We start from the raw sequence: 26,640 nt of genomic DNA, 5'->3' as shown, positions 1-26,640 counted from the left end.
TACTTCATATTTTGTTACTATTGCATCATGGTTTTGTAATGGTTTCATCGAGCAACTATGTCCTATCTCTATGAAATATTTACCCAATATGATTAGCGAGTAGTGATGCCTTATTTAGTCTACTAAAGGCATAAAAAGCTGTAAGACCCAGACATATCAGATTGAAACTCGACAGAGGAAAAGAACACACCCGGCACTTCACTGCTAATTCCATTTTGGGAAAGCGCCCATTTCAATTGTTTAGTTTTTTCTCTCAAATTGGCCTATAATGGACGTTCTATCTCTTTTATTCTCGCCGACAGTATGGATAATTCCAGCCTTGTATATCCTCTACTGGTGAGGCTCATATGGGTTCTAATTCTCCCAGGAAAAGTTTAAAACAAATTATTCGTTATTAGGTATGGGACTTCGACGTTCGACTATTTTAAGTCACAAGGAATTAACGGCCCAAAACCCCTGCCGTATTTCGGTAACATGTGGGGTGTCTGGAAAAAGGTAAAATGAATTTTATAAAAGTACCTCAAGACTTAATCCGTTTTATTAAGATTAAATTATTTGGCAGAACATTCCGAAATACGACAAGGAATTGGCCGCAAAGTACGGCCGAACCTTTGGTTATTTCGAGGGAACTCTGCCGAATCTTTACACGACTGACATCAATCTTATTAAATCTATTTTCGTCAAAGATTTCGACCACTTCGTCAATCGTAGAGTAAGTCCGACTTTAAAATTTTTTTCAAATCCAGCGGAAAGCATTTTATGTAATCATTTTTTTTTTAAGTCTTTCTCAGTCAAGCGCAAAGTTTTCCGCAAAATGTTGACTATTATTCAAGACAAGGAATGGAAAGACGTCCGCTCGTCCGTGACTCCCGTGTTCACCACGGGCAAGATAAAACTTGTATTTTTTTTTTAATGTGTACTTTAGCCTAAATGGCTCAATCTTACCATCCTTCGTATTTATACTAGATGTCGAAGATGATAACAGAGTGTGGCAACCGGCTGGTAATCAAATTTCAAAAGATAGCAGAGACTGAAGGGAAACTGAATGCTAAAATGTAACACCGAATTGTTACCAGGGTAGGCTATTTAAATGGATAATCAAGAGAATTAATATGTTGTGCAGGCAATTTAGCGCATTCACCATGGACGTGATTGCCCGGTGCGCATTCGGGATGACCATCGATAATTTAGGTGAGAAAGACGATCCGTTCTTGACGAAAGCCAAAGTGGTTTTCAGTAATCCAGCCAACAAGTCACCGCTTATCCTTCTTCCATGTAATAAAAAGGCCTAATGTTTGTCTTTCACATTTCTTAATAAGCTATGTACTTTTTTGGGAATATTTCCCTACTAGTCATGCTACCAAATTTGTTAGCGTTCATTGGAGGAAATGCATTTTTCCCGAAAGAATTTGATTTCTTCATCAACATTTTGGAGGGCTTAATCAAACAACGTTATAATTCGCCCGAGGTAAGTTCTCTGCATATTAAACGTAGGAAATGTATCCAATCAGAGGAATTTTGATTTCGCATAGAAATACAACGACTTTGTGGAAGTTGCCACCGAGGCCATTATGGAGCACACCAAAACGGTCAATGGCAAGCAAGTGCCTATCTGGAATAGAGAAGAGGTCGATGAAATTGTCACTTCTCAGGTATAACCAAGAGCAATTCAAACTGAGTTAGTTATTGAATTTCATGAATAAGTGTCTGAAATTGTGAATTAGTCAATGTTGTTTCTGTTGGCCGGTTTTGACACTACCGCTACGACGCTAACCAATTCAGCTTTCCTGCTGGCCAGAAACCCCGAAGTCCAAGAGAGATTGTACGAAGAAGTTATGAGAAAACACGAGCAATTCGTAAGCGTCTCCTGTTCCTCAATGTTCTTGAATCAATTTTTAAAATTCTAATTCACTTTAAATTTTGTAGGGTGAAGTTAATCACGAAATGATTCTCGATTTCCCGTATGTGGACCACGTGATTCATGAGGTGCTACGTATGTATCCTCCAGCGGTTAGGTAACACACCCACCTGTTGCATAGAGTGTAAAGTTACTTAAACTTTGACTTTTCAGAGTTGAGAGAGTGTGCAATAAGGAAGTGACTTATAATGGCGTTCGCATCAAGAAGGGCATAGTCGTAACTGTTCCAGCCTTCGCCCTTCACTACGATGAGGAGTACTACCCGGATCCTTACAGATTCAATCCCGACAGGTGAAATAATTTCATTAAAGCGTCTTCGTTTAGTATTCGATTCTAACCTTAATTTGATGGGAAATAAAATCAGATGGGATCCTGAAAGTGAAATCAAGCCCAGCCCGTACGTGTTCATGCCATTCGGAATGGGACCCCGCAACTGCGTTGGCATGCGATTCGCCATGGAGGAAATGAAAATTGCCTTGTGCACACTCGTCAAAAACTTTCGCTTCTTCCCCGTAGCGGAGACGCCCGTAAGTTATTATATCAACAGGCAATGACGCAATAACGTGAATAAACAAATTTTCTTTCCTCAAAACAGGAGGAGATGCAATTCGAAGATGGATTTCTGGGAGTCGTCCAACCCATTCACGCAACAGTTGGCATCGAATCACGTTCATGAGCAATTTTCTTTATCTGCTTTATATCGGCTTTATATCTGTTAGCCTTTTAAAAAAATTCGATTTATGTGCTGAACCAAAAAAATAAATATAACAAATGCTCGCAATCTAACAACAATTATCTGTTATTTCACGTGCCATATACCTGACGTGGGCGGATGTCTAACCAAGTCGGGCACGGCGTTTTAATGCACACGAGAAACCGGAATAAAGCTCAAAACGATACATAAAAATAGAATTTCACATCAAACCAAATGTCGTCGATCAATAGGGACATGACAATGGGAGATAACCGACCCGAAGAACTGTACACATCCTCTTTAATACTTTATTGGCACTTGGCAAGATAAATGGACCAAAGTGCTAGTCCGCTTGACTCATGACAAATCTATGACCAGGGAAAAACTGTTTGCAACAATGTGGAACGTGTTCGTTTCTTCTCAATTGTGCTAGCCTGAATTGAATCATTCTGACATGAGAATCACACAAAAAATTACCCTATGCAAACTATAAACTCTGATGCATTCCTTTGTTTTTTTACTACTGCGTCATAATTTGGTAATGGGCGCTATCAAGCAACTCTGTCCTATCTCTGAAATATTTACCCAAATGACTAGCGCGTAGTGATGCCTTATTTAGTCTACTAGAGGCATAAAAAGCTGTCGGACCCAGACATTTCAGATTGAAACTCGGCAGAAGAAAGTACATATACCCGGCACTCCACTGCTAATTCTATTTTGGGGGTGCACCCAACCAATTGTTTAGTTTTTTCCTCTCAAATTGGCGTATAATGGACGCTTTATCTCTTTTATTCTCGCCGACAGTATGGATAATTCCAGCCTTGTGCATCCTCTATTGGTAAGGCTCATATGAGATTCCAATTCTCCCCGCAAAAGTTTGAAACAAATTATTCGTTATTAGGTATGGGACTTCGACGTTCGACTATTTTAAGTCACAAGGAATTAACGGCCCAAAACCCCTGCCGTATTTCGGTAACATGTGGGGTGTGTGGAAAAAGGTAAAATGAATTTTTAAAAGTACTTAAAGACCTGCGCAGAATTATTAAGATTAAATTATTTGGCAGAACATTCCGAAATACGACAAGGAATTGGCCGCAAAGTACGGCCGAACCTTTGGTTATTTCGACGGAACTCTGCCGAATCTTTACACGACTGACATCAATCTTATCAAATCTATTTTCGTGAAAGATTTCGACCACTTCGTCAATCGTAGAGTAAGTCCGACTTCAAAAATATGTTTTACAAATTCAAGTGAAAGGCATTTGGTTATTGATTTTTTTTTTTCAGACTTTCTCAGTCAAGCGCAAAGTTTTCCGCAAAATGTTGACTATTATTCAAGATAAGGAATGGAAAGACGTCCGCTCGTCCGTCACTCCCGTGTTCACCACGGGCAAGATCAAACTCGTATGAAATTTTTTTTAAATATCCATTGTAGCCTCGATGGTCTAATCTTATCATCTTCCCTATTTACAGATGTCCAAGATGATAACAGAGTGTGCCAACCGGCTGGTAATCAAGTTTCAAAAGATAGCAGAGACTGAAGGGAAACTGAATGCTAAAATGTAACACCGAATTGTTACCAGGGTATTTAAATGAATAATCAAGAGAATTAATATGTTGTGCAGGCAATTTAGCGCATTCACCATGGACGTGATTGCCCGATGCGCTTTTGGAATGGCCATCGATAATTTGGGCGAGAAAGACGATCCGTTCATGACAAAAGCCAAGGTGCTTTTCAGCCCTCCAGCCAACAAGTCACCGCTTATTCTTCTTCCGTGTAACAATGAAAAAATATCCTAGCGTATTTGTTTAACATCTATAATTATTATTAAGGTGTTCTTTCATTTGGATATTTCTCTGCTAGTCATGTTACCGAATGTGTTAGGATTCGTGGGAGAGAGCATATTTTTCCCCAAGGAATTTGATTTCTTCATCAACATATTGGAGGGATTAATCAAACAACGTTCCAATTCGACAGAGGTAAGTTCTTATCATATTAAACGTACAAAATGTATCAATCAGAGGAATTTTATTATTTCGCACAGAAATACCACGACTTTGTGGAAGTTGCCACCGAGGCCATTCTGGAGCACACCAAAACGGTTGATGGCAAGCAAGTGCCCATCTGGACTAGAGAAGAGGTCGATGAAATTGTCACCTCTCAGGTATAACCACGAACAATTCAGACTACGATAGTTATTTCATTTAATTTAAGACGGAAACTGTCAATTAGTCGATGTTATTCATGTTGGCTGGCTTTGACACTACCGCTACTACGCTGACCAATTCGGCTTTCCTGCTGGCCAGAAACCCCGAAGTCCAAGAGAGATTGTACGACGAAGTTGTGAGAAAACACGAACAATTCGTAAGCGTTATTCGTTTCCCCATTTCAAATCGATTAACAAATATTTTATTCTCCTTTCAATTCTACAGAGCGAAGTTAATCACGAAATGATTCTCGATTTCCCGTACGTCGATCACGTTATTCACGAGGTTCTACGCATGTATCCTCCGTTACTTAGGTAACACGAATACCTGTTGCTAAGAGTGTAAAGTTACTTCATCTTTGACTCTTCAGAGTGGAGAGAATGTGCAATAAGGAAGTGACTTATAATGGCGTTCACATCAAGAAGGGCATGATAGTAACTGTTCCAGCCTTCGCCCTTCACTACGACGAGGAGTACTACCCGGATCCCAACAGATTCAATCCCGACAGGTGAAATGATGTCATTAATGTGTCCTCAGTGAAAATAAATTGATTTTAATCTTTACTTGATGGGAAAATTAAATCAGATGGGACTCTGAAAGTGAAATCAAGCCAAACCCCAACGTGTTCATGCCGTTCGGAATGGGCCCCCGCAATTGCGTCGGCATGCGATTCGCCATAGAGGAAATGAAAATTGCCTTGTGCACACTCGTCAAAAACTTCCGCTTCTTCCCAGTAGCGGAGACACCCGTAAGTTATTATATCAACAGCTATGATGCAATAACGCGAATAAACAAATTTTGTTTTCTCAAAACAGGAGGAGATGCAATTCGAAGATGGATTTATAGGAGTCATCCAACCCATTCACGCAACAGTTGGCATCGAATCACGTTGTTGACGACAACCTACGGACAGTTTGCTTGTTTGAGAAGATATCAAGTATTAAAGCAGCTATATGTATGCATTAATACACGAGTGTTTTACTTCGATGACATTCCGGATTGTATTTGAATTTCCCTCCAAGGAATCATGGACTAAAACATATAACATAATCCTGTGGAAATGGAAACTAGATCCCCTACCCAAAGCCGAGTCAGTGAGGCCGGCTCCTTTTCTTTAATAATTGAACGACGATTGACTTTCAATGCAAGTGGGTGGGTGTCTCCGTGAATGGGCTACACACCAGTCCTGTTTCTATTTCGGGTTGTCAAGGGAAGACCGGAAGCCATTGATGAGAAGAAGCAGCTGCTCTCAACAAGAACAGGTTTCCTATTACTGGCGAAACAATTTCCCTCTCAAGTTCCCTCGGAGGTGGGTAGTCTTTAATTGGTCGCCCTTCCCATGTATTATTCCATGCAATAAATGAATGCATTCCAGGAAGTCATTTAGTTTCCTAGCCGGTGAATGCCATGCCAGCTTGGAAATCATTCTGGAATTCTATTCAAAATTAAAAAAAAAAAAACATCTGGCGGAAATCCTCGACTCTTTTCGTTTGTTCAAAATACACATGACGAGTCTACTTGATTTACATTACAAATAAATCAACTTGGATGCAATGTCCGCCTTCATCGTCACATCCTACAATTAATATTCTGACGATAATTGAACATCAAATTATCAAAATGAATCCCGCCGTAATACAATTAATCCACCCACGAAACTAAACAAGCCACGACTGACGGACGGACAGATACGCAACCGGTAAAGTTGCCAGACCTTTCTGAAATGGATTATGCTGCCCTAAAAATCCCCTGTTGCGTGACAAGTCATAAATCCCGTAATCGGCTTTACCCCCCGGCTGTAACTTGTGCGTTTCAACGGTCGCCAGCGCTTGATAGTTCCAACGTAAATGGAGCAATGATCGGGCTCCGCTTGTTGCTTCCAACTTAAGATGTGGTGTAACAAACCATCACCTGAAGTGAACTTTGGTATAATACCGAGGAAAGTTCTGACTTAGTTTGACAAAACAAACAAACACGTACATACGGCAAGCAAGACTATGGGATTGGAGTAATACTACTCCCAACAAAAGGCTTAGTCGCCACATATCGCTGTTTCTGCAACACACAAACTGTGGGGATTTCAAGCGGCCGTGACAGAATAAGCACGAAGTAAAATTTTGGCGTCAACAAACAAGGGATGATTTACTATCCACAACAGATAATGCAAAAGAAAAAGAAAAAATATAACTCCAGTTTCGTAATCACGGATTTTTAAAAGGTCAGAAAAATTAATCGTATCAGAGGCCGATTTTTATCCGTTTTGGCTGCCGACAAACAAGTACATGTGATCACCCCCAAGCAAACTATAAATTGAGACGACTTCTCACTCATTTTGGAGGGAAGAAAAAAATAACGATTAGACAGTTGATTGAAATTAAAATGGCCACTGTACGTATTCATTTCTGTTTTCTGGTTCTGACATGTTTCTGGATGGGCGCTGTCTTCTCCTTGGAGGATCAGTCATCGCAACAACTGCGAGACAATCACGTAAGATAAATCACACGAATGGCTTTTATAGTTTTATTCACATGCATATGTTAACGATACACGTGACTCGTTGAACAGAAACCATTTCAAAAATTTATGGACGCCACAGTGTCTCGTCTGGAGGCATTGGAACAAGAGCAGGTATAACTGATCTATTTTCCGTCAATAAAATAAATCAAACCAATTTCTGTTTTAGAGTAAAATTAAAGAAGATTCCGCTGCGAAAATCATGCAATTAGAGGCTAAAGTAAAGCAGCAAGAAATCTTACTGGCTGCTCTCTTGAAAAGCGACCAGTCTTCCACTGGATCAAAATCTGTTGCAGCAGAATCGAGGGCCGCCACTAGAGCGATGCCAACCTCATGCGCCGATCTCAAAAGTACTGGGCACCTCTGGAGTGGCGTCTATTCTGTCATTGGCGCCTCGACGGTGGAAACTGTTTACTGCGATTTCACCAAACCCAACACCGACCCCGGTAAAATCATGGCAGACTCAGTTCCAACTTCTGGTACGATTTAATTCGTTGGTTAATTAGGTTTCCAGACTTTTGTCGGTTACGCCGGCGTCCAATCCAAACCGACATACTTCTACGGTCAAGTGAACAGCAACTGGTACTCTGTCGGAATTCCAATTGCATACGACAACTTCGTACTAAACGAAGGAGGAGCTTACGACCGAACGACAAGAAAATTCACAGCACCCGTGGCTGGGAGATATTTCTTCTCTTTTACTGGAAGAGCCCAATCGTATAACCCTCCAGGCGATTTCACATTAGACGTGGAGATGGTAAAGAACGGCCAGTACGTCGCCAGAGCAGCGGCCGATGACGGAGCCAATTCCGAAACACTCTCGATGCAATCGATATTAAATCTGAAAGCTGGCGATCAAGTCTGGACTCAGGTTACGTACATCACTTCAGGCATCAGTCTGCTCGGTCCCTCTTACACACATTTCACTGCTTTCCTTCTCGAAGAAGATGTTTCCCTATCACTCAAAGCCATCATTTAGATAACGATCGACAAATGAAATACAACGAGACTTTGCAGCCCTTGATATTTAATTTATTGACCGCCGACCAAGTTCATTTATTTAGTCTATAAATACAAACGAAGGGATCTCCGACTTGGTCCCTAATCCACCCCGTCTTTTATATAAGCAAGCCCTCGCAAAATGTTGTTGATTTATGAGATAAGAGTTGTTGTTATATAGGATTATGTATACGTATAGGAACGACAGTTGATGCGTGACGATTCCAGCGGTTGGACAAAGGAAACAATGTGGTATAACTCTGTACAAACACGTCAGAGTGCTAGCCAAACACTTTTCCCATTTTTCCACTGTACAGGTCGTGCCGTCTCCCAAGATACAAAGAAAATGAGATCCCGTCACCTCATCTCGTTACAGTACGTCAAGACAAAGATAACAAGAGCAAAAGAACAACTAAGCCGTTTGGACAACACGTTTAGTTGGTTAAACCAAATGCAATTCAATGCGTTCAATTGTGAATGTTGGTGGGTTTCAGTTTCAATTCTGCCCAGCCCACATCATCACCAGACAGTAGGTAGACTTTAGTGCTCCCAAAAATCCTATGTAATCGTTATATGTACTTAGAAGTTTGACTGTTGCATTTTTCAGTCAACCCCAACGTATCATTTTGAAAATATGATGTGAGCCTTTATCAATGTACTATGCCCGTGGCTGCTTCATGCCATTTTCACAAGTTTGTAGTTTCCATATCAACTGGCTTTTCTCGAGAAGATGATTCCCTTGGCGCAGAGCCTTTAGCAACAGGTTGACTCGCAATAATTGGCCTAACCCGTATGAAAACGCCCCTTTGATTAATCACTGATAATTGAAGGATATTAGCTTGATTAATTATCCAATGATTATCGCCATCAAAATTGGGACATGATTATTACTGACTAAGCATAAATTTATCACTGAGAAATGAATGGTTTTTCATTGATTTTCAAATCATATATTCACTTACTTTTGACTGATTTAATGTGAAGTTTTCAATGCTTTTTTATTGATTAGTTTTTCAATGCTTTTTTATTGATTGATTTTTCAATGCTTGTATCCAATGACTATAAAATTCAAAAGCTAAATTTTACTATAATAGTTTTCTTTCTCTACCAGTTTTGAACTCCTGTTGGCGGTTTTCCTTACCCTTGTTCTCCTTTTTTATTTTACTTACTTACCTATTATAATATTATCTGTTAGAATTAATTGTAGCACGGGTTGAAATTTCCCGTATCAGGACTTGAACCATCACAACTTTGAGTGGTAGCCAGACTCTATAACCAACTACCTATGACGTTGGATAATCGATAAATGTAGTCAGTTAAAGGATCTAAATCATACGTATCTATATCAGGCGTTGTGATAAACAATTTTTTTTCGAAGAAAAAGAAAAATGTGTTGGTGGTGTGTTTGGTATTTTTATAATCATTAAAAAATCTTTCACAAAATCATGAAATAACATATAAGAAAAATGCTAGAAATAGGATAGAGTCCAGTAACGAAATATTTGTCATTGCAAAATCAATTAGCGGATAGAAATTATAACCGAGCCCGAAACAAATCATTCATTTATCACTAGAAACATCATTATATTGTCATCTAGGATATTATCGTTTAAAGTAGGTCTCAAAATTATGGTATCTTCCTTCATATTTACGATGATTGCGCTGTTCGCCTAGGAGTCGCTTTCGCGTTAAACCAAGACTACCACCCGTCTTACCATCATCATATGAAGAAGATACCAACTGAAATCATACTCAGAGTTATTTTCATTGATTCATATTTATAAGCCCCGATCTGGGATTGAACACGGTACCTTTCGATCCATAGGAGCGTGCGATAACCATTGGCCTATGGTTGCACATTCGATTCTATATTAACCATGTAGACAACGCCGTATGTTTCTTACATATGGAAATTCACCCTTAATATCATTGATTTCGACGCAACAAAATAATATAAGTCAATGATTCTTCATAAGAAGAACGTGAAAAGCATTCCAAAGGCCTTTCAGTGATAATTTATTGATATTTGAGAAATCATTTGTAATGGTATTTCATTCACTATGTTCACTATTTAGTAATAATCGGCAATAAAGTCAATGAACTATCAGGAAAATATTAATCGGGATAACTAATGATTTACATTGATAATCAGTGAAAATCAAATGATTCTGGAAATCCCAGTCGTGATATTTGTCAACTGTGCTAGGCTGCTAGCCACTGAAATATCATTAAAATTTATGTTGGGAAAACTTAGTGATTTAAACTGAGCAGTATTCAATCAATCAATAGAAATCACTGGATAAAAAATCATTCTCAGTGATAATTCTCAGTGGTAATCCATGAAATATCACTGAAATCTGAGGAAAGCTCAGTGATATGAACTGAGAAGTAATTATAAAAATTTATAGCAAGCTGTATAAAAATCATTATAAAATCAAAATGACCGTTTGGGACTCATTGAACAATCATTTATTAATCATTGGAATGATTTCTTAGTGATAAATAGATGCTGATTATTGATTTATAGGTGTCAATGAAGTATGGCAATAAAATGATAAGAAATTCAAAGGTTTACTGAAAATTACTGAAAATGTAAATATCAGTAGAAAATCAGTAATTTTTCAAAAGAAAATATTCCATGGATTTTTACGTTATGTTCATTGATTAGTTCAATGACTAAGTTAAGTTTAATCACTGCAAAATACTTCATTTTCTGGATCTAATGATAAACCAATGAGTTTTTTGGACTCTGTTCTAATTTTTGAAATATCTTTGATTTTCCAACGATTTGTTACTGACTTTGTAAATTGATTTATCATAGAACATCATCGCCAGTGATATTTGCGTGACATTCTTACTGACATTCTATGACATTTCAGACTGTCTATTGATTTGTTTATGATTTTCGTTGATCTGCAGTGATTTTCATTGACTCATTTCCATACGGGAAACTACTCCCAACTTGATATATGGAAAACTTAAGTTGAATTCGTCCCCGAAAACCTTTGGCATTTAAAAAGAAAAAAGGAATTTGTTTTTCGACGCTTGAGCACACGTGAACATTTGCGAAGGATTGTTTGATAGTGCTACGCGTCAAGGGCGAAATAATTAGAAGGCAAAAGGCAGTTCTAAAATGTACAAAGCGTAAACTACGTGGTTCAATCCATCCAATTTTCATTGTACTCATCCACGGCCGACCCGTTGGAGAGGTCCGGGGCTTTCTGCTGTACGCCGGGCAAGAAAAAAGTGAATTATCTACTACAGGCGGAAGGAACAAATTGAGTCTCCTCTGCCACTGGGTTCCGCGTGTGAGGGGTGACGAAACGAACTGACTAATCAACAAAAAGAACAAGACGTCAGCATTAACGGCCAGTCCCAGCGGAAACTCAATTGAAACCTGAGTCAGCTGCCGGCTGATCAGAGCGGGGTGAAAAATTAGTTGGCGAGTCACGTGATTTCAAAGTCCGTCTCATCACCAGCTCACAGCGGCTACGGTAAAAATGTTAACAAATGAAACGCATCGATCCGGAAGGTCTTTTCCACTTTCGAGCCAAAAATGTAACCAGAAAATTGACATCGATATAAAGTCTTCAAACTCTCGGAGAAAATTGCGATCGATTAATTATAGGACAATATTTTGTTTTTATCTCTTAGACGCTGACATCCAATCCATCTAATAAAACAAACTGGCCCCCAAAAAATATATTCCTGGAGGGACTTCGCAAATTTTGTTACCCAGCGACAAGAAGATGTTTATGTTGCGATTTTGGCGCCAAGTTAATTATATGACTTCCAAGAAGCGAATCCCACGAATAAAACCAAACAGCCAGAGCACATAAACAAGAAGTTGATTAAGGCGGTGGTGGCGGCGGCCTAGTTTGGCACACTGTAACTTTTCCCTCCATGTTTAAAAAGCCAAGTTGTTGCGTAGTAGTACATCAGAAACACTTGGGGTGGGGAGAGGCAATGATAAGACGTGTGTATATAGCAATCAGATAGTTTGTCGTGTCGGATCGATACACGGTCGCTAGTTATATATACGGCTTCCCGAATGAAGGACTTTCTGGCGCCATCGTTGCGGGAGCTTTTGAACTCGACAAAGTGAACACACCGACGTTGAATCGAATTTGGGAACGAATAACCGCAACTATGTGCATGCGCCTGCATTGACAATCTGCAGATTGTCGAGTCACATTCCCCCACTATACAATCAGGCCTAGATATATACTGAAGGGGGGGGGGGGGAAGCAAAAGCAATCAAATCTCTTGTTGCTAAGTAACTACATTTTCCAACTCGGCGTACCGTTTAGCCTCTTCCAACGGAAGTTTTCCCCTGTTGCAGTTAGAATTTTCCCCCTTTTAATTTTTTGGGTTTCCTACAAAGGAAGCATAACAATGCTGGAAAATTGTCGGAACACCCAGCGCTTTCCCGCTAAGGGATTTTCCTAACTGGATTTTCCACGCAAAATGAGTGCGCTATTATTGTTTGATCAACATACCGTTTATTTAAATTTTTCAAATTTCCCGCAAAAAAAACCTAAAACCAAAATACGATTGCAAGATTTATTTGCCTACATTTCATCGCCGGATCGATGAGGAGCGTTTATAAATGGACCAGAATAATTCTCATATTAACTGAAACGGTTGTGCTGGCTGTCGTAAAAGTTTATTTTACTGCTAGGGAACAAAAAGGCGGAAGCGGGCGGAAGAGCTGATTCGATTTCTGTACACGTTGTTATTTGCAAGTGCTTCAAATCATCGTTGACGATATTGGATATTGAGACATTCCAGCCCGGGTGATTTTGAACCTCGTTTTACTTGATGCGTTCTCGGGATCGCATGTATGAAATGATGTTTGTATTGCCGGCAATTTGTGTAAACGTTTGGAAAATGTTATTCAAATTTGGCAGATGTCGCCAGAGATTTAATTTGCATAACCACGATGAACGCTAACATACGTAAATAGTTATTTGACGTTGGAGAGAGGGGAAAAAAATTCCGTATCCAGTCGTACGGTATGTTGATGTGAAAAAGTTGTACACTAAATCAAATAACAAACTTGGGTGCCGTACATTACACAGCGACATGCTGGCACAAACTCACGACTCGTGTAAAGTTTTGCCCAGAACCTTTCACAAGAAATTAAGCGTCGGGGGACAACAAATGAGTTAGTGGGGCCCAAATTTCAGCTTGACATGTAGTGGAACTGGTCGTAGGACAAAAAAACAACAACAACTATTCATTAGTTAATGTTTCCCCAGCAACAAGCGATAATTTATGATGCCGTGAATATGCGAATGCCCAGGATCCTAGAACAGAGGGCCATCATTCATGTGACGCGCAATTAGTCGATAGCTTGGGATGGAAGCGTCTGGAAATCACCGTGAAAATTCGTGACGCTTGGAAAAGTATAAGTGAGAAACGGTGGGAAAGCTTTAATACCGAGAAGAAAAATGGTATAGTTATTTTAAAGTAATGCGGATTGTTGGCCCATCTATTACGTCGTTATCGATATGCTAATGTGAGCATGTCTGATAAATGTAACTTACCGCGTATGGTACACGACGTACGCACTACGTATGTAGTGTTACAGCTGCTGGCCACTCATGCGTCGCACAAATATGTTTGGCATAGTTGGGTTTCTATGCACAGGGTACAGGACGGTCCAATTTTGAAAGTACGAAGTTCAATACGGGTCAGTGACGATTCCAATGCGAATTTTTGAAATACACCCAGCTTGTATAACTGTTCCTGTACATCTGACGTTTAGCTACTTTTGAAACATTTCTCACATCGCTGGTGAAATAGCAGGAAGTCTATACGTAGGCAAAGTACGGCTTTTATTATAAATGACGGATAATCTGCTGGAGGAACTATAGAGCATAAAGTCACCTGGTGTTTTTAAAAAATCCCGTCCGGCAGTTATTAAGAGAAAAACTATTCTCCATCCATTACGGATGCAAATGAAAAAAATAAAATAAAATAAAAAAAACAAACAATAATATTCGACATTGGACCCCAAAATAAAATTGCACCCTAGTGTTACGGTTCATTTGGAAATATGCGACTAGTGTACTTATTTACTTTTAGTCAGCACGCGAAATCGAATAAGAAATTGGATTGTCAAACATTGTCACCATGGGAACCATTAAACATTAGCACACCTTTGAGTGGTGGCATTTATAGCACAACTGATCAATTCTTCTCTGCTAACCTCACAAAAAGGTCTGAAGAAACAACTGCGTCAGACGGTGCGCAAAAAATGGCGGCAAACAAATTTCAAATATCCAATTACCTCGCCAGTCAAATTTGGCATTAGAGCAACGGACAAAGGTCTGATGGAAATGAGTGGACACAAAGAAAATCACACGGGGTTATTAGAGTTAGACGAATTCGACACTCATATCCGCAAACAAAAGTGTTTGTCCTTCGAATATTGGATTTGCGGAAGATGCAAGACTCGAGTCAAATTACATTTGAGGAACGCACACAAGAAAAAGGTGGAAGAGGCAACGAGACAGAAAAGCTTTGCAAATGAGCTGACTTTTCGTCGCTAGACTAGACGTGTTTAAAATGTGTAGGCAACCAAGTGCGGTGAAACAGTACAAGTTTTCCAGCACACGTCGTCTTCGACTGAAGTAGCTACACAGGACCTTTACGAATTTAGTATAAATAACAGAGTCTGGTCGGGGTAGATCGTAAACACACTGCTGGAGTAGCTGGCAGTAGGTCGTTTCTGTTTAGTAGACCCAAAAACATGTTAGTTTTTTCAATTATATACATTCATTAAAACAAATTAAATTTCAGTTTAAGTCCGCAGATTTTTCGTCAAGCACTCCAGCAACACTTTCTACGTTACTAATAAAGAGAATTCTTCCAGACTCATTTAATTAGCTGACAATGGCAAACATCACCATGATTGCACGAAACGTCTCCTTGGCATTGGCGCAGAAACACGATTTCAATCCTTGGTCGGTGCCTGATGACTACACCGTTTACAACTTTGCTCCCGATTACGTCAAACCGCTCCTGCATCCTCACTGGCAGACCCAAAAGGCCGTTCACCCCATTTACGCTTACTTCTTTGGAATGTACTATTTGGTCATGGGTAGGAAATAGGCCTATACATAGGCTTTATTACTTTCAAGTTCAAACATTTAATCACATGAAGGCATATTTATGTGAATGTTAGGATCCTGCGCTATCTTTGGAAATATCCTCGTCCTGAAAATCTTCAGCCGCTACAAGTCTCTACGGACGCCGGCCAACATGTTGGTTATGAATTTGGCCATTTCAGACCTTCTCCTCATGCTCGCCCTGATTCCCGAAGCTGTTTACAACTTCTTTTGTGGTGGACCGTGGCAATTTGGAGAACTCGGCTGTCAGATTCACGCTTTCTGTGGTCAGTTATGAATTCTCCCGCTTGATTTTAGCGGCTTGATTAATAGATTTTGAATTTTGGCTATGACAGGAGCGTTTTTCGGATACAGCCAAATTACCACGTTAACCAGTAAGTACACAAAACTGTTCATGTAAGTGTTGTAATTAATAAAATATTTGTATTATAACTTTTCAATTATTACACCAAAAGTCATCAGCTGGGATCGTTACAATGTCATCGTTAATGGCCTAAAGGGAACTCCATTGTCTTTCGGCAAAGCTGCCGGATTAATTTTATTCAATTGGATCTGGTCATTTGGCTGGGCCCTTACGCCCCTCGTCGGATGGGGCCTTTATGCCCTGGATGGAATGTTGGGAACGTGAGTCACTATTATCGCGGTAAAATCGAATCAAGCGCTGTATTCATTTTCTATAACATTTTCAAAGGTGTTCTTTCGACTCTTACACGTTAACTATGAACCACAAGAGCTACATCCTTGCGTCCTGTTTCTTCCAGTTTGGCGGTCCCATTATTGTCATTGTCGGCTGTTATTTCTTCATCGTCAAGGCCGTGTTCCAACACGAAGAAGGATTGCGTCAACAGGCCAAAAAGATGAACGTGACATCGCTGAGGAACAACGCCGAGCAAGACGCCGTTACGGCCGAAATGCGCATCGCCAAAATCGCCATCATCAACATCACGCTGTGGATTTTCGCCTGGACTCCCTTCACCGTTATTTGCATTTTAGGTACATGGGGTAATACAAAGTACATCACCGCACTGGTCTCGGAAATTCCTATTGTCTGCGCCAAAACGTCTGCCGTCTACAACCCAATCATCTACGCCCTGTCCCATCCAAAGTACCGCGAATGTTTGAAGGAAATCTGTCCGTGGCTTTGCATCGTCGTTGAAAAGAAGAAAGGTCCTAATCATTCGTCCGACAGCGATTCGGTCAAAACCAGTGCCACTGACTCAGCTTAAGTTACATAAATGGATCATTTCTTTCCTTCCAGCTCTCTTTTGGTTTATAATTATCCTTTTCTAATGGTTAATGATTTCACACTTAAAATTATGATTTCAATAATTGTCCCTCGAATATCTACATCGTTTCACCGGACTGGACATTCTGCTCTCAACAAGGCTGACGACTTTTGGAATTCAGAGATATAAAATCGCCGCAGCTTTTATATCTTCTCGATAACTTTGTAGTTCTGGTAGTCCCATTTCACCCAGCATTTAAGAACAGTCGACTAAACACCGATTGTCAAAATCAAACTATATAAGGTAGTGCTATTCGGCTAATATTAGGACAACCTCTATATAGATAACACAAAAAAAAAATAGTATTTAGTGCAGCATATAACAATTAGATCTCGAATTAGATAGTCTTATTTGTATACATTTCAGTGCACTGCAACTAATAACAATATATCACGTTAAAAAGGGACTGTTAAGCTTTTCAAGGATATTATGTAATCCAGTATGTATATTTGAATTGCGGTATTATATTACATCAAGCTATGCATGAAATCACACTCTTGTATATGTGTCATTATTTATGACTGATGCTAAGTTTGGCTGAATACAAATGATCACATATGGTTTCTGACCATGACTGAAAGCTGATGACGAATTTACGACCACCGATGGATTTCAATGTGAGTCGACACTGGAGATTCCGGATTCCCATTTCGTTTTATTGCCGGTTTCAAATACATCTGACCTTAGACAAAATGATAAATTCGCCGAAGGACAAAGAAATAAATCGGATCCTAATATTAAGAAGTCCATGGTGGGAGGTGCATGATGGCCGCAGTCTTTCTACATAGAGTTAATTAAACCAACAACCGCGACTAATCCGACAATATAATAATCTTCCCGCTTTACTGGGCGTGAAAGATAAATAAACCATTCTGAATTGGCAGCAGTAGAGATTTGATTTTGACGGCACGTGCGGAAAGGAGAATCACGAATATGTCTGAATAAAATGGACGACAAACTTTTGTTGCGCAATTATTTGGCTCTAAAGTGCCGAGTTTCGCCGAGTAAGTTGAGAACGTTCTCAGAATTAGGAGAATACATACGACGACGAGAGCTATATGTAGAGTGTAGACAGTTCCCATATATAATACTGTCCTATAAATGTTGCAACCGCGGCGATGAGAGCGATTACGTTTTTACGTTGATATCCGGCTGGGTCTAATTGCGTATCAAATATGCCGAATTTAACAATTATAGAGCAGCTGGATTTTTTTTTTAAATTTATTCAACCGGGTTCATGGACTCTGTTGGGTTGGCTTGTCCTCTCTTCCCTTTGCTAGAGTGGGCGAATGAATATTATGTACGCCCTGCTGGATGGAATGTTGGATGTATTAGAGTGGGTTATGCAAAAATGACTGCATTCCTAAAATTCTCTAGTAAAACATGTGATCACCTTTCATCCTCCCAATACAAAATCCCTTTTATTACTGGGTATAAATAAGACCGTTTTACTTTAAAGTTTTTTTTTGCTGCATAACACAGGTACGCCAGTCGAATAATCGTTTTCATTTTTATGTGAATTTATATCAAGAAATCGTATTCTGAGAAAATCCTCCAAAACATTTTTCATCAGCCTATATGTTCTAATTGTTTGTCTGGTGATAAATGTATAATTGAGAAAAGTTTAGCCTGTTCATCGCACCTAATAGGAAAGCTTCTATAAAGGATGTTGCAAATAAAAAATATTCGTTTGGGATTAAGCTCATTTTGAGTAAAACGAATTAATTAGACTATTATTTGTTCAGAAATTTGATCGGCTGATTCACTATCGATTTTTTGTGGTTAAACGGCAGGTAAGGCTACAACATAAGAAGATTATTCTTCAAAATTTTACATGATCGATGCGCAAATGTATTAGATACAGCACCTGATGATCCAGCTATATTTTCAACTTGTTTGTGCGCCAGCCATTCACAAATAATATGCATTATTGGAGTCGTATCGCGTGAACTGTTCTGACTGTCACGTCAATAATATAAGTTTGGGGTGTATATTGAAATTTTGTTTGGCTTCAACTGTTGCTGTTAGGATACGTACCTGTATCATTTTCTCTGTTGGAGACACAACAGTGGCAAATGTTGGACACACCCGTTCTTTTGTAAACGCGAGCGCGATCGTTTGAATTACCGTTTACTCGTAATAATTCAATCGTTATAAAATTATTTTGTTATCGACGGGTAACTGATAGAAACGACATTTATAATTTAAAAGACGAATAATATACTACGTATGTCCGTAATACTATATAAATTTAAAGCGAATGTGCTGTGTTTGTGGTTCTGGATTAATCTCCGCCACCAAAAGAATTCTCTCGCGTATAACGATAAAGCTGAACGTAAAGCGAATGTTTGCGAACATTCAGATTCCCATAAAGTTAATATGATTGCTGATTTGAACTTTCTTAACTGTAAATTATATAGTATTTAAGGTCTCTCCTCATCAATTAAAGATCAACAATAATTTTCAGTATTGCTGAGTGGCTAAAGTAGTAGATAGTATAGATAGCGACGGAGAAACGCGCCAAACAAAAGAATATTCCAAATGCTGACTATAGTATATTACCAAACCGACCGTTTCGAACAAACGAACGATCCCGATTGAATCGGTCCCAAGAGGTAACAGCGCGCTGCTAAATATAGTTAATTCGTTTACTTCTTTGAATCCAATTAAGAGAAGCGCTTGCTAATCAAATGTCAGGCAAAATTCGTTCAAATCAAAAGTTGGCATTTGTAATATACCACTCCTGTTTGTCACGGTGAAAATGACAGGTATATATTGCGTCTTGTATGCTGACGACAACAGCAAACAGCCGAACAGAACAACTGCACAAGGATAAGAATAAATTGATAAGCCAACCTTTGGATAATAAGCATATTTGAAACTTTTGTATGCTTTTGGTATATTTCGCTGTCTATATATACAATTAGCCAATTGTCAATCTATATTGACATTAACGACACGGGCGAAGGCATCGGAAACAGCAAATAAGCCTTCCGTAAACATCATAAATTCGTAATCATCCCTGATTATTAAAGACATAGACAAAATTACCGAGCAATTAATTCTTCTCTGCAGAATTTCATTGACTTAACTGATGAGTGATGACTAATAAGATCGGCAATTACACAAGAGATTTTTCGTGAGAAACAAAATGAAATGACATTTAGACGAGACAAAGCGAAAGAGAAAGGTGAATGGGGCAAAGAGCTGTGCCAACGAGTGCCGAATGAACTGCACTTTCGTCCGCAACAAACGTGTTAAAGGTCTGCAGGCTATTAGCTATACAGAGTGTGGTGAAGTGAAACAATACAAGTTTCTTGACACTGTGTATACTTTTTCTTAGGAATAATGGCCAGGTATAAATTACAGAAGTTTCTTTAGGGTAGAATCGTAAACGCACTGCTGGAGTAGCTGGCAGTAGGTTGTTTCCGAAGCGAGTCATTCGGCTGAAAACATCTTGAATTTAAAGAGTTTACAATTATTCATTTTCATTTTTGACACTAATAACTTAGCATTCTAATTAATCCTTCAACGCTCCAACACTTTCATTCTTTAAACTCGAAAATTCAAATCAGCTGAAATGGAAAACATCACGATGCACGCTGGACGGAACGTCTCCTTGGCATTGGCGCAGAAACAGTAATTCAACCCTTGGTCGGTGCCTGATGACTACACCGTTTACAAATTTGCTCCCGATTACGTCAAGCTCCTCCTGCATCCTCACTGGCAGACTCAGAAGGCCGTACATCCCATTTACGCTTACTTCTTTGGAATGTACTATTTGGTCATGGCTAAGAAATATATAGGCCCTTCTTTCAAGTTGAAACATTTAATCACATAAAGGCATATTTATGTGAACTTTCTGTAGGAACCTGCGCCATTTTTGGAAATATCCTCGTCCTAAAAATCTTCAGCCGCTACAAGTCTCTACGGACGCTAGCCAACATGTTGGTTTGGCCATTTCCGACCTTCTCCTCATGTTCTCGCTGATTCCGGAAGCTGTTTACAACTTTTTTTGCGGAGGACCGTGGCAATTTGGTGAACTTGGCTGTCAGATTCACGCTTTCTGTGGTCAGTTTTATTCTTCCGCTTTATTTTGAATGGCTTGTTTAATAAATTTGTATTTGGCTCTGATAGGAGGGTTTTTCGGATACAGTCAAATTACCACGTTAACCAGTAAGTACACAAAACTGTTTATGTGCTAGAAATTGATGTGGTTAACAAATCTTTTTATTAACAAAACATTTCCGTTATAATTTTTTAAATATGAAATCAAAAGTCATCAGCTGGGACCGTTACAATGTCATCGTTAATGGACTTAAGGGAACTCCATTGTCTTTCGGCAAAGCTGCCGGATTAATTTTATTCAATTGGATCTGGGATATTTGGCTGGGCCCTTTCGCCCCTCGTTGGATGAAACCTTTACGCCCTGGATGGAATGTTGGGAACGTGAGTTACTATTATCGCGGTAAAATCGAATCAAGCGCTGTATTCATTTTCTATAACATTTTCAAAGGTGTTCTTTCGACTCTTACACGTTAACTATGAACCACAAGAGCTACATCCTTGCGTCCTGTTTCTTCCAGTTTGGCGGTCCCATTATTGTCATTGTCGGTTGTTATTTATTCATCGTCAAGGCCGTGTTCCATCACGAAGAAGAATTGCGCCAACAAGCCAAAAAGATGAATGTAACTTCGCTGAGGAACAACGCGGAGCAAGACGCCGTTACGGCCGAAATGCGCATCGCCAAGATCGCCATCATCAACATCACGCTGTGGTTTTTCGCCTGGACTCCATTCACCGTTATTTGCATTTTAGGTACATGGGGTAGTCCGACTTACATCACCGCACTGGTCTCGGAAATTCCTATTGTCTGCGCCAAAACTTCTGCCGTCTACAACCCAATCATCTACGCCCTGTCCCATCCAAAGTACCGCGAATGTTTAAAGGAAATCTGTCCGTGGCTTTGCATCGTCGTCGAAAAGAAGAAAGGAGCGAACAGTTCGTCCGACGACGCATCCGTCAATACCCGTGCTACTGCATCATCTTAAGTTCAAAATAATAATTTCGCTCCTTTCCAGCTCTCCTATGTGTAATTTCATTTTCCCTTCCCAATTAGAAAATCATTTTACACTGATATTACTGATCATTACTACCCTCCCAAAACAAAATTCGTTTCATCGAACTGGACATCTGCTCTCAACACGGCTGACGATTTCTGAATTCAGAGAGATAAAATTGCCAAAGCTTTTATCTCCTCGATAACTCGATCATTTTAAAAACAAGCATATTTTACCCAGCATTTAAGAAAAATTGACTAAGCTCTAAGTAGCAATCAAATGTAGTGCCATTAGGACAACTTTCCATCAACAGCATGTAACAATTAGATAGTCTATATTTGATAGGCCTACAATACACTTCGATTAACAATAGCATCGTTGATAAATGTTTCGGAACTTCATGCGCATGATGTGTATTTATACCAGTATGTATATCTGAATTGCAATATTATTACATCTACCAATACATGGAATTAAACACCACTCGTACGGTATAATTATTCAAAACGGTTGAAAATACTCTCATAGATGAATCATATAAATTTTTCCCACGGTTTCTTCCTGCAATCGAAGCTTAATCACGAGTTTGAGACCCCACACAAAACTTTAGGTGAGACGACACCTGCAGATTCCCATGTCTTTGAGATTTAAATCCCATGACGCTTTCGAATAATAATATCCCAGCGTAGCAAGGTTCATTATAACTATCTTTTGAGCTATTGCTGCAAGTGTTTTTGAAATTCACTAAACTGATGTGTACCGATTGATGAAATTGTAAAAGCCGATTTGAATCCCAGGGACACGGAATAAAAATTCGAAAGTTAAAAAAAAAAACTAAGAATTTACAGACATTTGGTTGGTAAAAAAGCGAACATATTTAAATCTTACTGATAGACAGGCGAGATTCGAACCGTTTAAATCTCATTTACCTACCACTAAATGGACGAAAGACATAAAAAGGATGGAAACCTATCGCATGTAGGCCAATGGAAACAGCTGATCCAATTAACGTTTACTGTCGTTTGAAATGGACGATTCGGACTACGAGTGTGAGATTCACTATATGCATAACCCAATTTTACAAGCGTTTCTACGTTTGAAACTTAGCGGCGGATTTCTTGGGACAAAAGTTGAACAAATAACCGACTGAGACTGCAAAAAAAAATGATAATTCCTAGCTTTAATCTCTTTTACAACTGAAGGGATTGACTACATTTGTGAGTCTAATCGAGTTTCAAATATATTGACTTCGCAATTGGATTTTAATTTTTCAACTGGGGCTGGGGCAGTCTGTCTGACAGACAGACAATCCGTCTGTCCGGACAGACAGACAGACAATCCGTCCAAACTTTTTCGTTGGATGGGTAGTGTACCAATGTACAAAATTATCCATGGCCTGGATGGAATATTGGGCATGTGAGTTATGCAACAATTTCTACATTCTAAGAATCAAGCATTACAAAAACTTCTCATGCTTCAGGCTAGACAAAACAAAAAGTGAAAATACTCTCCAGCAGTTTTCACATTAGGTAAATGGTGTGTGCGTTATGTAATAATTATCGTCTTGTATACATCGACATATGTATTACTCTTCCTGGACTTGCGAAAGTTGAAATAAAAAACCCTCAAAATAATTCTGAGAATTTCCCCGACTGTTTCTCAAGTGAATAAAAATGGGAAGAATTGGATTGAATTGAGTTCGTCCCTTACTTATAAGCAGGCATTCAGACAATGTTTGAAATTCATCATGTGAATGTTTCACTTTTCTGTCGATGACGTCAATACCGTAAAAACCACTGTTATTTAAAAAAAAATAAATGTTAGCCTCGACAATTACCAATATGGTCGTAAAAACAAATGCGGGCAAACAAATAACAGTTCTCAATCAAATCTTTTTAATTTTATTTGTATACCCGCACACTCAACGGGGGATTGAAATTCTATTTAGGCACAGAACTCCTTTACCAAAGCAGCAAGTTATGGATTGGATTGTCAAAAACACAAAAGATCTAGACGTGGTAATTACAGAAACTGGCCGTTTTGATTTCTGCAAACCCATAATTTGACTGTACACAAAGGACGTCTTGATTTCAGTCTATACCGAAACATTTTCGGTTTTATCGTGAAATAACAAGACGAGGAGAAAAGATGAGCAGTTGCCAATCCTTCGGATAAATGCGATTGAGAAAAAAAAGCAGTGCAAACTGTATGAAGCCGTTTGAAAATCGGAATTGTAGATGATTGGCCAGAATCGATCAATCACACTGATCCCAGTTATTGCCTGACCTTAAACTTGTCACGGATACGGCAATGGAGAGCTTCTTGGACAAGTGAAAACGTGGAAAAAAAACGACAAAACGCCATATGAAATCAAACTCCGACGTCAATGTGAAACACGAGTTGGGCTAATCTTACAAATTTCGGCAATCAAAATTTCAAGTGCGACGCCCGGCGACTGCTTTAGGTTTGAACGAAAAAAGAAACTCGGGTGATTGGAGTGGGTATTTTCAGCGACGATTAATAAAAATACCTTATCCAAAATTATGCCTTAAAACATTTTAAAGTGAAAGTCCGAAATTCTTGTAAGCGGCAATGATGAAAAATCGCATTGGCTCACACTCACTGCAGAATAATTCCTAAGGATATTTCGGACATGTTTACCTTTCGTATTTTACTGCCAAGGGCAGTTGGAAAATTTGCATAACACAATGGGGGGGGGGATGTACGGAAATCAACGCCACAAAATGGTTAAAAAAAGGGAAAATAGTGATAATTTGTCCTACCTTTTAGGCCGGTGAAATACAGCCAGGCATTTCCAAGTGTTCCTTCCGTAGAAAAGTTGAAAACAAAAAGATGAAATAAGGTCAAAAAAGGGTGTCCTCGTGAATACTCCCACACTCGCATGGGTGTACACGAGGACAAAGAGAAAAAGAAGGGGGAAGAAGAGATGAATCATGTGCATTCTCCTATCAAACAGGTGGCTGTTTACCTACATTAAAAAATTTATAACTGTTATGGAAGACACAACAAGTACAAGGAAAAGTATATAGTGAGACAGCTAGGTCAACATTCATTTTTGATAGACAAGAGAACACGCTGTGCAAGCAAATCATTTAAATACACTACAGGTGAAACGAGTAAGAGTTCCACACAATAAATACCCGATTGGTGAAGCTGATGAAGCTGACACTGCTGCTGAGCTGCTGATGATGGGTTGAATGTTGAAGTGCAAAACTTGATGTTGATAGAGATGGCTGGCTCAGAACTAAAATCTGCACAAAGAAGAAGAAATGAAACATGAACTTGCATTGCAAATAAAACATGGCAAATAAAGCATGCCACACATATAAATAGACTGGGCTGATACATGCTTGCAAGTACTAGTTATAGGTACCAAAATTTTACAACTTTTAGTTTAATCCTTTTGTTAACAACCTCTATTATTGTACTATTTCAATTCTCAGTTTTAACTCTTTAAAGTGATTTACCTGTGGTGAACACTGAACACCAGCAAGAGCTACGAGAGACGACGACTAGTACATTTTCGTAATTTTAACTTGGTGTACTAATTTTCGTGCAGCCATTAACGACGTTGTCAAATGTAACCTCTAATCCTCTATTCGCTCCCGGCCTTCCCACCAAAAAACTAATTTGCATTTGCAAACAACCAAACAATACAAGGAGAAACTGGACAAACATTTTTAAAAAGAGACCAATAGCTGCAAAAAGTAATTCAACAAGAATTTACACAATAATGTGAAATTAAAAAAATTAAACTGAGAAAAGAGCTAGTACTTAATTACTTACTTACTTACTTTACTTACATAATTATTACACAAAAATAGGAGGGGCCAAGAATCTAACGCGGAACCAATTAGTCCAAAGCGTACACTTAAGGCTTTTTCCTTCGTTTATTTTATGACTAGGCATGGCAACAATATTTCACGCATGAATCCCAGCTATACAGCGTATAAACTTAGACGCTTCAATAATTTCCTTCGGCTTGTTAAAAATTGGTTGGCTTCATCTGTTGCTATGGGTATACGACGTACCCACATTTCTCCTAAGTACAGTAATCATGTCAACGTTGACATGATTACTGGACGCTGAGGATAAAGGAAACATGAAACGAGGGTCACCAAAGAACTTTTCGGAAGTTGTGTATGTTTCCAGCAGGTTTCCAGCTTATTCAAGCGATGGCTATCACATTGTTAAATGTAATACGTATCAAAATATAGAACTAGATTGTTTTACAACCTTCACATCTTTGGTCGGATTCAAAATTCTGATTCGCTACAGACCCTCTCCTCATTTCGATTACCTATTGAATAAGCCGATTCAAATCACTTCAAAATAGATTATGTCATTAGATCTTGTGACTGATTTGAATTACCTTGGTAAATACTAAATAGCTGTCTATCCAATAAGCTCGCCAGTCTGTTGACATTAAAAAAAAAAACACTGATCATCTTGCGTGAAAACAGAAATGCAAGCCTTCCGCTTAAATGAATTCATCCTGGGAATAAGTTGAGAGATAGAAACAAAAAAAAAACAATCGAGCAATTTCATCGTTTCTCAGATGAGCGACTAGGCATCAGCTCACAATAAAAAAATGATAAACTTTTACCGGCAAACAAAAATCCTTGGTTCTTCAGAAATTCGATTTGGGAAGGTAAAAAGACAAAAATCAAAATGACATTTAGAAATTTACGTCGAGTCAGAAACGCAAGGAGAGGCAGGCGATAAGGTACGAAAGAAAAGGAACGGGTCAAGAGCTTTGCAAATGAGCTGACCTTCCGTCGAAAAAACACACGAGTTGCGAATG

The 26,640-nt window shown here is 39.0% G+C and overlaps 5 protein-coding genes and 1 long non-coding RNA gene across 6 annotated transcripts; 5 read left to right on the top strand and 1 right to left on the bottom strand.

Annotated features, from left to right (window-relative positions):
* Positions 1-153: 153 nt before the first annotated feature.
* On the top strand, positions 154-2,692 carry LOC124337012 (cytochrome P450 3A24-like). Its single transcript, XM_046791017.1, has 13 exons — positions 154-336; positions 399-495; positions 563-712; positions 782-898; positions 967-1,055; positions 1,124-1,275; positions 1,353-1,468; positions 1,533-1,652; positions 1,725-1,856; positions 1,927-2,015; positions 2,072-2,209; positions 2,283-2,445; positions 2,514-2,692. The coding sequence occupies exons 1-13, from the start codon at positions 269-271 to the stop codon at positions 2,592-2,594; spliced, it is 1,512 nt and encodes a 503-aa protein (XP_046646973.1). The 5' UTR covers positions 154-268; the 3' UTR covers positions 2,595-2,692.
* A 557-nt stretch (positions 2,693-3,249) lies between these two features.
* LOC124337013 (cytochrome P450 3A24-like) lies at positions 3,250-5,807 on the top strand. Its single transcript, XM_046791018.1, has 13 exons — positions 3,250-3,450; positions 3,514-3,610; positions 3,677-3,826; positions 3,900-4,016; positions 4,086-4,174; positions 4,238-4,389; positions 4,477-4,592; positions 4,658-4,777; positions 4,846-4,977; positions 5,046-5,134; positions 5,191-5,328; positions 5,406-5,568; positions 5,636-5,807. Exons 1-13 carry the CDS (start codon positions 3,383-3,385, stop codon positions 5,714-5,716), a joined length of 1,512 nt encoding a protein of 503 aa, XP_046646974.1. The 5' UTR covers positions 3,250-3,382; the 3' UTR covers positions 5,717-5,807.
* A 1,324-nt stretch (positions 5,808-7,131) lies between these two features.
* LOC124337116 lies at positions 7,132-8,358 on the top strand. Its single transcript, XM_046791172.1, has 4 exons — positions 7,132-7,307; positions 7,386-7,448; positions 7,504-7,780; positions 7,841-8,358. Exons 1-4 carry the CDS (start codon positions 7,200-7,202, stop codon positions 8,311-8,313), a joined length of 921 nt encoding a protein of 306 aa, XP_046647128.1. The 5' UTR covers positions 7,132-7,199; the 3' UTR covers positions 8,314-8,358.
* Positions 8,359-15,065: 6,707 nt separating this feature from the next.
* Positions 15,066-17,394, top strand: LOC124337060 (compound eye opsin BCRH2-like). Its single transcript, XM_046791085.1, has 5 exons — positions 15,066-15,441; positions 15,526-15,735; positions 15,805-15,843; positions 15,925-16,093; positions 16,161-17,394. The coding sequence occupies exons 1-5, from the start codon at positions 15,234-15,236 to the stop codon at positions 16,693-16,695; spliced, it is 1,161 nt and encodes a 386-aa protein (XP_046647041.1). The 5' UTR covers positions 15,066-15,233; the 3' UTR covers positions 16,696-17,394.
* Positions 17,395-21,128: 3,734 nt separating this feature from the next.
* Positions 21,129-22,274, top strand: LOC124337185 (compound eye opsin BCRH2-like). The gene is made up of 2 exons (XM_046791283.1): positions 21,129-21,204; positions 21,272-22,274. The coding sequence occupies exons 1-2, from the start codon at positions 21,194-21,196 to the stop codon at positions 21,804-21,806; spliced, it is 546 nt and encodes a 181-aa protein (XP_046647239.1). The 5' UTR covers positions 21,129-21,193; the 3' UTR covers positions 21,807-22,274.
* A 2,447-nt stretch (positions 22,275-24,721) lies between these two features.
* On the bottom strand, positions 24,722-25,362 carry LOC124337447. The gene is made up of 3 exons (XR_006917375.1): positions 25,304-25,362; positions 24,977-25,087; positions 24,722-24,804 (listed from the first exon to the last, which is right to left on the bottom strand). It is a non-coding gene; the product is annotated as an uncharacterized LOC124337447 (long non-coding RNA).
* Positions 25,363-26,640: the final 1,278 nt, after the last annotated feature.

The sequence above is a fragment of the Daphnia pulicaria genome, chromosome 4 (assembly GCF_021234035.1).
Source record: "Daphnia pulicaria isolate SC F1-1A chromosome 4, SC_F0-13Bv2, whole genome shotgun sequence".
NCBI lineage: Eukaryota > Metazoa > Arthropoda > Branchiopoda > Diplostraca > Daphniidae > Daphnia > Daphnia pulicaria.
The sequence above is the reverse complement of the archived record's forward strand: the minus strand, read 5'-3'. Positions and strand labels throughout refer to the sequence as shown.

Excerpts from the sequence above, each read along its gene's own strand:
- LOC124337013 (XM_046791018.1), top strand. The coding sequence starts at position 3,383 with ATGGACGCTTTATCTCTTTTATTCTCGCCGACAGTATGGATAATTCCA. Across the intron at positions 4,017-4,085 it reads CCACGGGCAAGATCAAACTC|ATGTCCAAGATGATAACAGA; the intron begins GTATGAAATTTT and ends CCCTATTTACAG. Across the intron at positions 5,135-5,190 it reads ATGTATCCTCCGTTACTTAG|AGTGGAGAGAATGTGCAATA; the intron begins GTAACACGAATA and ends TTGACTCTTCAG.
- LOC124337012 (XM_046791017.1), top strand. The coding sequence starts at position 269 with ATGGACGTTCTATCTCTTTTATTCTCGCCGACAGTATGGATAATTCCA. Across the intron at positions 1,653-1,724 it reads ATGAAATTGTCACTTCTCAG|TCAATGTTGTTTCTGTTGGC; the intron begins GTATAACCAAGA and ends ATTGTGAATTAG. Across the intron at positions 2,210-2,282 it reads TACAGATTCAATCCCGACAG|ATGGGATCCTGAAAGTGAAA; the intron begins GTGAAATAATTT and ends AAATAAAATCAG.
- LOC124337116 (XM_046791172.1), top strand. The coding sequence starts at position 7,200 with ATGGCCACTGTACGTATTCATTTCTGTTTTCTGGTTCTGACATGTTTC. Across the intron at positions 7,449-7,503 it reads AGGCATTGGAACAAGAGCAG|AGTAAAATTAAAGAAGATTC; the intron begins GTATAACTGATC and ends TTTCTGTTTTAG. Across the intron at positions 7,781-7,840 it reads CAAACCCAACACCGACCCCG|GTTTCCAGACTTTTGTCGGT; the intron begins GTAAAATCATGG and ends TTGGTTAATTAG.
- LOC124337060 (XM_046791085.1), top strand. The coding sequence starts at position 15,234 with ATGGCAAACATCACCATGATTGCACGAAACGTCTCCTTGGCATTGGCG. Across the intron at positions 15,442-15,525 it reads AATGTACTATTTGGTCATGG|GATCCTGCGCTATCTTTGGA; the intron begins GTAGGAAATAGG and ends TGTGAATGTTAG. Across the intron at positions 15,736-15,804 it reads TCAGATTCACGCTTTCTGTG|GAGCGTTTTTCGGATACAGC; the intron begins GTCAGTTATGAA and ends TGGCTATGACAG.